At 45.3% G+C, this 12,381-nt stretch overlaps 1 protein-coding gene across 1 annotated transcript in view; it reads left to right on the forward strand.

The window, feature by feature from the left end:
• Positions 1-10,480: 10,480 nt before the first annotated feature.
• The window catches only part of LOC120993573 (gastrula zinc finger protein XlCGF26.1-like), a 36,803-nt gene continuing 34,902 nt past the window's right edge, over positions 10,481-12,381 (forward strand). The window contains exon 1 of the mRNA XM_040422048.1: positions 10,481-10,915. Coding sequence (XP_040277982.1) covers positions 10,481-10,915 — 435 coding nt within the window. The remainder of the gene's footprint in view (positions 10,916-12,381) is intronic.

The raw sequence follows: 12,381 nt of genomic DNA on the forward strand, positions 1-12,381 counted from the left end.
TACAAAAAATGCAGCTCGGATGTGGAACCAAACAACGTTCGTGTGCATGAGGCCTTACGCTGCAGCTTTTCTGCACAAGAATCTGCAAAGAAAACAGATGCCGCGTTTATAATGTGGGCAGCTACTATTAGGGAGCATTTATCCACAGTGCTTTAATCTAATCCAATGCTTTTCGCAGCATTTAATTGGCATTTTTGCTACTTTTCTGGGAAAATAACCCATAGCCAGATGTTTGCGAGAAGTAAATAAAATATTTTGAAACCCCCTCCAATTATTTGTGATGTTTTCTTCACTTCTGCAGTGTTTTTGGGTCCATAGTGAAGCTTCCAGAAAGCAGAAGGTTTGGCTTTCAGATGTTATACCCCGGGATTCTGTAGAAAAACTTCCTAGACCAGTGATGCTCAACCTGAAGCCCTCCAGCTGTTGCAAAACTACAACTCCCAGCATGCCCTAATAGCTGTTGGTTGTCCAAGCATGCTGGGAGTTGTAGTTTTGTAACAGCTGCAGGGCCTCAGGTTGGGCATCTCTGGCCTGGACAAACTACATTTTAAAAGAGTGTGATAAAGAAAAATGCTGCTAAATAAATACTCAGAAAACAAAACAAAAAATAATTAAAACATTAACCCTTTTAGCCCCAGACTTTTTTTTTTTTTTTTTTCGTTTTTCACTCCCTACCTTTTCGGGGCAATATTTTATTTTATTTTTACTATATCTATCTATGTTTTTTGCGGGGCAAGTTTTACTTTTAAATTCTATTTAGAATTGTATATGGTGTAGTGGGGAGCAGAAAAAAAATTCAAATGGGGGGAGAAATTTTTATGAGTTTTGTATTTACAGCTTTACAGTATAACTGACCTGTTACTTTCATTCTCCTGGTCAGTACGATTATAGCAATACCACATATATATAGTTTTTCTTGCATTTTAATACAGAATTTTTTTTTCTTTTCATCACCGCATTCTGACCGCAGCTCAGGTGAACACTGTGGACTCCCAGGATCTCAGCAAGCGCCATAGATAGTACAGCGGATGTGATTGGTATTGCAGCTCAACCCTATTCACTTCAATGGGGCAGAGCTGCAAATAGGCCGGGTGTCCGATGTACAGTGATATCATATGGCCAACGGAGAGGCCGCAGAAATGCCTTTAACTCTTTAAAGGGGTTGTCTGGGTTCAGAGCTGAACCTGGACATATCCCCATTTTCACTCTGGCAGCCCCCTGATATGAGCATCGGAGCATTTCATGCACTGTGCTCCCACTTGCCCAGCGCTGGATCACGCCAGGCAAGGGCACTTAAAAAAAATATATATATTCACTGCTAAGTGGAGGCTTTCGCCTAGCAGTATTGCCAGTGACGTCACTGGCACTGATGGGTGGGCTTTAGTGCTGCCCTAGCCAGGCTAGTGCCGGTGACATCACTGGCAACACTGCTAGGTGTAAGCCTCCGCCTAGCAGTCTCCATGGAGAGCCTGGTACGTCACTGGATTCCCAAAAAAGACTTTGCCTGCACGATTCAGTGCAGGTCAAAGAAGAGCATCGGAGCATGAAATGAAAGCAGCTCTGAACCCCAGACAACCCCTTTAAACACCCATACACCTTTTAACACTTTTTCTCTAAGGGTCTTAGGCTGGGCTCCACCCGACTTACAATGGCCCGGTCTAAGCGCTGCAGGGATCTCCTGTGCAGTGGAGAGCGGGGGCTCAGCTCCTTACTCTCTGATCTATTTTTTCATTTAGTCATAACGGACCCATTACACATGTCTTCACTATTAACCAGGCTTCTTTTTGTAATAGTTCCCTCATATGGTCGCCTCCTGCTAAAGGATATTTTACTTATAAGATGCCTGAAAAACACAGTACATTCGGATCTCCTGCAGGCATCTCCCTAACATGGCTGATGAAGTGAGTGGCACCCTGCCCTGTACTCGTAGAACAATAACGTTCATAAAACCTCTCATATAGGTAACGAATTGTCCGATCAATGAAAACTTGTTGCAGGGGCAAAAGATACGGAGCATAAACCGCAAATTTGTTCTGCAATTAAAGAAATCTTTTACCACCCACTGAGCTCCTCCCAATATTAGACTTCTTAAAGTACAATTAAAATGGCAAGAGGGGCAATGGCCACACCGAAAATTACCCTTTGAAATCATGTTATCAAGCCATAGATCCGCCAAGAGCAAATACTTTAATAATTGGCATAAATGTTATGTTAATTTAAAGAAAAAACATAAAATGATGATGATGCTTGTTTGATCGAGTCTGTTCTGGTAAATTGTATCATTTACAACTTAAAAGTAGCAGCCTGACACCATTGATAACAACAAATACTCATGTAAAGTTGTCAAATAGTTATCTCCCCTTGAGGCCCCATGCACACGACCGTGTTGGTTTTTCGATCCGCAAACCACCGATCCACAAATCATTTATACCGGCCTTGTGCATAGTGTGGACATAGTAACTTCAATGCGGCCATGATCCACATAAAACGCTGAAGAATAGGACCTTTGTTCATCCTTAAATGGCGACTTTCATATATGTGAATTATAGATGAAGAGTCATGTGGTTGTATGTGTGGATGGAATGTATCTCATCAGGGTGTAAAATGCTCATTGTTTACACTGATTCTCACATGAAAAGGTCTCGGAGTATCCCAGGAATCTCTTACAGATGCTAAATAGGAGTGTGAACAAAAGGTCTCTACCCTGCAAATACAATGTGTAAATGAAGGACCATCTCAGGAGGTCAGAAAATGCTAAACTGGTTCATGGTAATGAGGGAAGCCAGATCTGATGAAAGGTTTTATTGATAATGAAGGTGGGACTGGGCGTCTCCTGGGGGGGAAGAGGAGGAGCTGATAGTTATAGCCACCAAAGGGGTATAAAAGACCCAAGCATGGCCCAGAAAGCTGGAATTCACCAATGAAATTTACTTTGGTCACTGACTTGATGAGGAGAAGACACTGACTGGAGATCAAGTCCTGAGTGTGTGGAGGGTCCATGTCTGGTAAGTGTCACTGAACTGACTGTAAGTGGAAGGAATTATAAGATATTGTAATCTGTGCTGTGTATAAGGACAATGTGTCTCTGTAATGTCTCCTGTGTATGTCTCCATGTAGATCTCCATATAACTCCCATCATAACTGGACACTGATTTTCCACCTTTTACAATACACAATTTCTACACTTCTTCTTGTATTTCATTTCTTGCTCTGAACCTTAGAATCAGACCCAGTAAGGGTCCATTCACACGTCCGCAATTTCGTGCCGCAAATTGCGGACCCATTCATTTCTATGGGGCAGCACGATGTTCTGCCCGGATCTGGAATTGCGGATCCGCACTTCCGGATCCGCAATTCCGTTCCCGAAAAAAATAGAACATGTCCTATTCTTGGCCGCAATTGCAGATAAGATTAGGCATTTTCTATTAAGTGCCGGCGATGTGCGGTCCGCAAAATGCGGAAGGCACCTCGCCGATGTCCGAGTTTTGCGGATCCGCAAAACACACATGGACGTGTGAATGGACCCTAAGAGGGAGGAAATTCTTACAATGGGAATAACTCTTTCCTGGAGGTTGTGATGGCAGCAGTGACTGGTGATTGTCTGCACAGTAGTGTGTAAGTAATTGTACACGCAGTGTCCATACATGTGATAGTACATACCTGTGACTGTGACGGGAACACTGACAATCACCGAACCTGACTGCCATCACTGGACCGCTCCAAAGCATCAATAATAGGAGGAAAGAAGATTACTGACAGGGGGGATCTATAATTGGTGTCTGATTTGTCAATACGTTATTTTCACCGTAGACACTTTTATTTCCAGCACCTCTATAGATATCTGTACATATAATATAATAAAGGTCTCTATACAGAAAGCAGTCAGTACAGTATATAGTAAATATCACCCCAAAGTCATCTATTACACACAAGCTTAGAAGTGTCATAAAGCCATCCAGAATGTCTTTTGAAGGTTTTTTGTGCCCTTATGACTTGAATAAATTCTTCATTAAGAACATGAGCGACTGGAGGACAATCTTCTAGTTTGGAACTATATTAAAAGGAGGAGAAAAGCAAATGGTTAAAAGAGCATCATGGTGATTATTATTACTATTATTATTAATAATTCATTTAGATTCCATCATTTTCCAAGCACTAGACCTATCTGATATCAAATGTGTATAAAATGCCGTACAGAAACAATGTCAATCAGAAAACAGATTCTAGTGATTTTACCATAAGAAATATGTGTCAAAGCCTCACTTCTCCACCTGGGTCCATGTGCCAGTCTCTAGGGGCTGTTGGGATCCATGTACCAATCTGTGACTCCTCATCTCCCACAATGAATTAAATAAAATGATTGAGAATATTGAAATATTACTTTATTATAACTGCATTACCAGATTCCTCTCATTATTTATAATGTTAGTGTCATGGTGTGGTTCACTGTGACACGGGTTGCCATGTTTCCTCACATTGGTTTCTCTGGTGTACTGGCTACGATGGATGCCATGGGCGATGGGTAGTTACGGCGGCCTGTGTGTATACTGTTCTCCTTATATTTTCTTTCTCCCCTCCCTGTTGTCTGGTTCTTGTGGGGTTAATGTCTTGGTCTGGCTGTGGTTACTAGGCGCTATACTGTATATTCCTGTTAGCTGTGGGCCTGGAGGTCAGTCAGTCTTCAGCTCTGGTGGCTGCACGAGCTATGCACCTGACATGGTTTTTTTTCTATCTGCCCTGTCTGTGTGGTCACCTACATCAAGCTCACCTTGTTCGGTTCCATGTCTTGTGTGCAGCTCTGTCTGTTCGCCCATGGACTAACACTGCATGGGGAACAGGTATTAGTTAGTCTGGTTTTTTGCCTTCGTGAAGAGGCCTCCTGGGTTCTCTGGGGGAAGGACATATTCTCCATGTATCCAGCTCTGTCTGTGACCACCATGTATCCGTTTTGCATGGAGTCCAGGCCTCTGCTTGTCTGCCGGTCTTTGCAGCTCTGCCTGTGATCACAATGCATCCGTTCCATATGGGGTGCAGGCATTTGTCTTGTTTTCTGGTTTCCATTATGTCTTGTCTAAACAGTGTCTTGAATTTGTTTGGGTTCCTGTTTGTGTTCCCGTGTCTGTCTGGACTGCTGGTGCTTGCACCAATGTCTGTCTCTGCTTGTAAGTGGCCAAGTTCACCGGGACCATCCTGCAGGTGCGATCAGTGAGCCCTCGGCTAAGTTCATCCCCACCATCAGGGGCTCTGTGAAGAATGGGGATCACTGAGTTTCTGCCATTTGGGTTTGGCCCAAAGTCAAACTGGTGCACTTAGTCCAGAGGCATTACCTGACAATTTACCCTTACCTGCTGGTCCAGGTCATGTCCTGATCTCTGTTAATAAAGTTTTCATTATGGACCTTGTCTGTCTGCTTGCTTTGGTGTGTTATGCCTGAGAGATGTTGTAGGAGTCCGTATGACCCTTGCTAGAACATGACAGGTAGTCTGTGTGCCGCCGTCCTCTCTGCAATTCTCTCATCTCTTCATGAGCTCCGTTTCTACGGAGACTCAGCTAAGATCTCACCCGTTGTATGGAAGATGGTGATCATTGACCGGCAGAGCAGAGAGGGGGCTGAGGCAGGTCTATAGATCTGAAATAATCCACCCTGCTGTGCGATTAGGAACAGATTTCTTTGTACTTATAGGATGGTGGCCATTTTATTCTAGACTGATCATTGCCTTGTAGAGAAGACAAGCCATTATAAACAACATGTTTGATGAATTTATAGTAAAGTTATATTTCTGTATAATAATGTTATTTAATTACTTCCCAGAGAACCCCTTTAGATATGGCCTATCAACTGCCCTCAGCAAGTTATGTAGTTCCTTTGTATTTGCTTCCACAACTATTATAAACCTGCAATCTAGACATCTAGAAGGGGAACTAGAAGAGAGATACAACTGATTTATAACAGCTTTTAATACCTGCATTCATGACTTCCCAGTATAGTCAGTAGCATTTCTGTTTGGTGCATTTCCTCTCTGTGTTTCATATGTTTATTTGCTACATTCTGTGTAGTTTGCTCTTGTGGTGCATGTGGACCGCGTCGACATCCTCCATTGTATGCATATTTTGCTGGGGTTAGTCGATTACTGCGGTCCACATGCGGTCGGGCTGCTCCCCCAATAAAAGACACGCCACAGTGTCAGGGGCTGAGCAGCTCCTCCAGAATTGCCACTTAATTTCTGTGTTTCTGTCTTGTTAGATTTGAGTGTGTTCAAACACTCTGTTGCACCTGGTAACCTCCATCACATGGTCTGGCATAGGTGTGGCTCACAGCCTGGCCTCATTCACATTGTACTACCACAGTATTTATGCTGGGCTTTTGTGTGGAAGCTTGGCTGTGAGCTGAATTATATCACCCCCAGACCGTGTTCACACCATAGTTAGAGCAGCGGCTAGGACCCTCTGCCATGCTGAGTGACCATGACGTGGTGCATTGATGGGCTCTGATATTTTCCTGATGGAACATATTGGCGAAAGTCTCAGCTTTTAATACCTGCATTTATGACTTCCCAGTATAGTCAGTAGCATTTCTGTTTGGTGCATTTCCTCTCTGTGTTTCATATGATTATTTGCTACATTCTGTGTAGTTTGCTTCTTGTGGTGCATGTGGACCGCGTCAACATCCTCCATTGTATGCATATTTTGCTGGGGTTAGTCGATTACTGCGGTCCACATGCGGTCGGGCTGCTCCCCCAATAAAAGACACGCCATAGTGTCAGGGGCTGAGCAGCTCCTCCAGAATTGCCACTTCATTTCTGTGTTTCTGTCTGATTTATAACAATGTCTGGCCTCTTTTCTAGGTTATATACAGCAGTGCCCAATGAGCGTTATATAGTGAAGAGAGGAAGAGGCAATGCTGCCTCATCTATTGGACTTGATCAAGTGACCATAGCTGTCCTGTTATACTGAGACTTTATATATTATATTTCATGAGGGTAATATCTGAAGTCAGTTTTTCTGAGTCTGCGTTGAAGTACTTTGCACCAAACATCTTAAATGTCATACATTGTTCGATCAATTTGGCTCATCTTTAAATTTAACGCTTTTGCCTAGAAATGTTACTCCAGATTTCTACACCACTGCTCTACTGGGGGGCCTTGGGACTTCGTTATGACTTCTTTAAAAATTCAGAATGATAAATCTGGAGTAAAACTCATTAACATAGCTAACAGCACCCACTTTCCATCTATTGTTCAAAACTGGTGTGTTGTCTTTGTGCTGCTGCAGTTTTGATGTTAGGCATTTGGGAAGCAGGAGCCTTAAGCAGAGAAATTGTTTATGAAGTTTAACACCTTCCCACATTATCACATACATGGAAGTGAGGGAATGCGATATCTTGTTTCTTGTTTTTTCTTGTCTCTTGTTGGGAGTTTCTACTTTAGGGATGCATCAGGGGGTCTTCAAATGTAACATGGTGGCTAAAAACCAGTCAGCAAAATCTGCCCTCCAAAAACCATATGGTGCTCTTTTCCTTTTGAGCCCTGTCATGTACCTTTACAGCAGTTTATGACCACATAACTGCAGAATCAGAATAATAAATATTGAGTTTAGTCCTGAGCTGGAATGCCCTAGTAAATATGCTTGTTTGGCTGATATTAGGTATGAAAGCCCAGGGCCAGCAACACATCAGCAGGGCGTTTCTCCTAGCAACCAGGAGGATGACCGCTGCAGGAAGGATGGGAAAATGAGTGCAGAAAAGGTCAGACAGATGCAGGTGGTAGGGGACCCTATTATTAGGTGGACAGACAGGGTCATCTGTCGCCGAGACCGTGATTGCCAAACAGTGTGTTGTCTTCCGGGTGCTCGGGTTCGGCATATTGCGGATCGGATTGATAGATTTCTGGTTGGGTCTGGGGAAGACCCGGCGGTCATGGTACACATTGGCACCAATGACAAAGTCAGTGGGAGATAAAAGCTCCTTAAAAATGATTTTAGGGAGCTAGGTGAGAAGCTCAAGTCCAGGACCTCCAAGATAGTGGTTTCAGAAATTCTATTAGTGCCACGAGCGTCACTAGAGAAACAGGAGCTTATGGAGTTAAATAAGTGGCTCAGAAGTTCATCCAGGAAAGAAAGGTTTGGGTTCATGGAGAACTGGGCCGACTTCTCTGTCGGTTACAGGCTCTACAGTAGGGACAGGCTGCACCTCAATGGGGAGGGTGCAACTGTCCTGGGGGGGAAAAATGGTTAGACGGCTGGAGGAGCTTTTAAACTAGGATCTGGGGGGGAGGTGTCATACTAATAAGGGGGAAGATAGTGTAGATAGAGAGTGGGTTATAGAAGGGGACAGTGGGGATTTAGTGGGGGCTGGGGTTAGCAAGGAAAATAGGGAGAAGACTGGGCATAACTATACATTTATAAAAAAAAAATAGAACTGATGGTAACAAGAACCTGTCACATAAAAAAATTAACCAAGGTAACAAAAAAATCCTGGATAATCACTTTACAGGTAATAGTAATTTAATATGTATTTTCACAAATGCCAGAAATCTAGCTAGCAAAATGGGGGAGCTGGAGGCTATGGTACTAGAAGAACACATAGATGTAGTTGGTGTGGCTGAGACATGGTTAGACTCTTCACATGACTGGGATGTTAATATTGAGGGTTTTACACTATTTAGGAAAGACCGGGTCAATAGAAAAGGTGGTGGTGTGTGCCTGTATGTGAGGAGTGATCTGAAGACAAGTGTGAAAGAGGCAATTGTGGGTGAGGATGGTGAGGATGTGGAAACCCTATGAGTGGAAGTTCAAAGGGATATAAACACTGAAAAAATAATACTTGGTGTAATCTATAGACCCCCTAACATCACAGAAGAGATAGAAACGCAACTGTATAACCAAATAGAGTGGGCGGCACAGGCTGGTACAGTAGAAATAATGGGAAATTTTAACTTCCCAGACATTGACTGGGGTCATGGTTCTGCCTCAACTGCAAAGGGGAGAAAATTCCTCAACTTGCTGCAGGACCACTTTATGGGCCAGTATGTAGAAGCTCCCACTAGGGGCGATGCTCTGTTGGATCTGGTAATTTCTAATTATGCAGAGCTTGTTGGTAATGTTACTGTTCGAGAAACACTAGGTAATAGTTACCACAATATAATTATATTTCCCCTAAACTATAAAAAGCAAACTCTGTCAGGCAGAGCAAAGACACAGAATTTTAAAAAGGCTAATTTCCCTAGGTTGAGGGCAGCATTTCAGGGCATAGACTGGGAGCAGCTACTGTCACATAATAATACAGAGGTTAAATGGGAGGACTTCAAATCCACATTTATAATTGCACTAAAAAATGTATCCCTTTAGGTAACAAGTATAAACGGCTAAAATTAAACCCCCCATGGCTTACAGCTACTGTATAAAGAGCAATAAAAGACAAAAATAGGGCATTTATAAAATACAAATCTGAGGGGTCAGCTGTAGCATTTGAAGATTACAAAGGCCTTAATAAAATCTGCAAAAAGGAGATAAAATTAGCAAAGAAACAAAATGAACAGCAGGTAGCAAAAGAAAGCAAAACAAATCCCCAAAAGTTTTTAAAATATATAAATGCTAAAAAAAAAACTAGGTCTGAGCAGTGTAGGAGAGTACCTACACTGGTAGACGGGAGGTACGTGCCACCGGCAGTCCTGGCCCCGGTGGAGTAAGAGCCTGAAAAGTGCATTTTGCAACGGTTATGCTGTTAACACAGCGGATCCGGGCAGGCTCTTACTGGGAGCAGGCAGAGATGCGGGTGGGTGCCTGTCTCCCCACGGTCCAGGCCAGGTTTTGCAGGGAAGGGTTAAAACCCGACCAGCAACAAGGGTGTGGTGTGCAATGTCGAGGTTTTTGTTCTCTGGCTGTGAGAGTGAGAGTGAGAGGTGGAGGTGAGCTGGGCTGTTTGCTGAGGCCTGAAAAGCTGAAGCCAGGAGGGATCTGTGTTCCGTGGCTAGAAGCCAGACCCAGGGACTTACTTCACCAAGGAGAAAAAGGTGACATTACTCCTGGCTTTAAATAGATTTTGCTTTATGTGACGGAAACAGGCATCAAGTAGCCTGCAGCAGGTTTGGGTCCCATTCAGGGACTTGCTGTAATTGAACTATTATTTTGCTGTTGTGTGTGACCACCCTGCCTATGAACTGCACCGCCTTTCACTTGTATGCTCCGTGTGAATAAACAAAGCACCGTGTTTTACACCAAAACCGGTCTGTGTTGCCTCTATACTGCACTCGATACTACACACTGCCTACCAGAGCGGATCCCCACAATGCGTCGTCCCGGACAAAATGGAGGAGCTGGTTAAGAAGTTGGTGCAGAGCAATGCACAACAGCAACAAACAAACAGTACAACAAATGGCGCTTATGCAAGAGGCTCTGCGTGCGTCCCAGCGAGAGACCCCACCGGCAGTGAATTCCATCGCCGTCGGCTCCCAGGGATAAAGTCCGTTCAGCATTAAGGAAAATGGCTCCAGAGGACGATGTAGAGGCCTTCCTGATGGTGTTTGAGAGGACCGCAGAACAGGAGAACTTACCGTCGGGACAGTGGGCTGAAGTGGTGGCGCCATTCCTAGTCAGAGACGCCCAAAAAGTGTACTTCGAACTCAGCCGGGAGGACGCCCAGGACTATGGGAAGCTGAAGGCTGAGTTGATGGCGCGCTTGGGGGTTACCACCTATGTGTGGGCGCAGAGAGTACATCGGTGGGCCTTTTCTGAGTCCAGACCCGTCCGGTCTCAGGCATATGACCTGGTACATCTGTTGAGGAAGTGGCTCCAGCCGGAAACTTTGAGCCCCTCCCAAATGGTCGAGCGAGTGGTCGTGGACCGTTTCGTGCAGACACTGCCAAGGGCCATACAGCGCTGGGTTGGTCAGGGAGATCCCGACAACCTGGATCAGTTAGTAAGCCTAGTCAAGAGGTATGTGGCGACCCAGGACTTGGTGCGGGACTCAACGCAGGCACAGGAAACCCGTCAGGCTCCCTCTCAGGCGTGTTCTCTGAGCTTCCTGGTCGAACTTCGGTAGTCTGACATGACATCGTCACCGAGCCCCACGTCAGGGAACGGTTGAGGCCGTATCGTGTACCGGAGGCCTGGCGACAGGCCTTTTCAGAAGAAGTAAGGTCCATGTTGAGGTTAGGGGTCATTGAGGAGTCAAGGAGCAAGTGGGCCAGTCCCATAGTCCTCATCCCAAAACCTGACGGTACTCTGCGCTTCTGCAATGACTTTAGAAAGCTCAACCAAGTGTCAAAATTAGATGCCTACCCCATGCCCCGGGTAGACGAGCTCATAGAACAGCTAGGGAAAGCTCGCTATTTCTCAGTCCTCGACCGCACAAAAGGATATTGGCAGGTGCCTCTCACGAAGGAGGCAAAAGAGAAGACAGCCTTTGTCACCCCCGAGAGGTTATTTCAGTACCAAGTTTTGCCCTTTGGCCTACATGGCGCCCCAGCCACCTTCCAGCGATTGATGGACGTCATCCTACGGCCCCATCGTCTATATGCTTAGGCATATCTGGACGACATCATCGTGTTTAGCCAGGACTGGGAGAGTCACCTGCCCAAGGTACAGGCCGTAATCGATTCACTTAGAAAAGCCGGACTGACGGCCAACCCAAAAAAGTGTTCGATCGGGTTCGAGGAAGTCCGGTACCTGGCATACGTGATTGGGCGGGGATTTGTCAAACCCCAGGTAGACAAGGTTGAGGCGATCAAGAGCTGGCTCAGACCTCTTACCACAAAGCAAGTACGTTTGTTCCTAGGAGTGATAGGATATTACATGCGCTTTATCCCTAACTTTGCCACGGTAGCGGCCCCGTTGACAAGACTTTTAAAGGGGAGGAAGACGGTGATGGTCCGCGGGGATGAGCAGGTGGAAGAGGCGTTCTCCCGTTTGAAGTCGGCTCTGTGTGGGTCCCCGGTTTTGGTGACACCCGACTACACACGGGAATTTGTCGTTCAGACGCCGCCTCTGGAGTAGGCCTAGGGGCAGTACTCTCTCAAGAAATCAGTGGGGAGGAACACCCCATTGTCTTCCTGAGTCGCAAACTCACCCCAGCGGAAACTAGGTACAGCGTGGTAGAGAGAGAATGCCTGGCCATTAAGTGGGCCCTCGAGTCCCTTAGGTACTATCTGTTAGGGAGAAGGTTCTGTCTGGTGACCTATCATTCCCCTCTCCAGTGGATGAGCCAGGCCAAGGAGGGGAGTGCCCGGGTCACCAGATGGTTCTTGTCCTTCCAGAATTTTGTGTGTCGAGCACAGGGCAGGCCGCTTACAGGGGAATGCAGATGCCCTGTCCCGGGTACACTGCTGTACATGTGTCCAACCTCTCAGGATTGAACAGGGTGTGCAACCCTTTAGGGTCAAACAA

Source organism: Bufo bufo, chromosome 3 (genome assembly GCF_905171765.1).
Source record: "Bufo bufo chromosome 3, aBufBuf1.1, whole genome shotgun sequence".
In the NCBI taxonomy this organism is placed as follows: domain Eukaryota; kingdom Metazoa; phylum Chordata; class Amphibia; order Anura; family Bufonidae; genus Bufo; species Bufo bufo.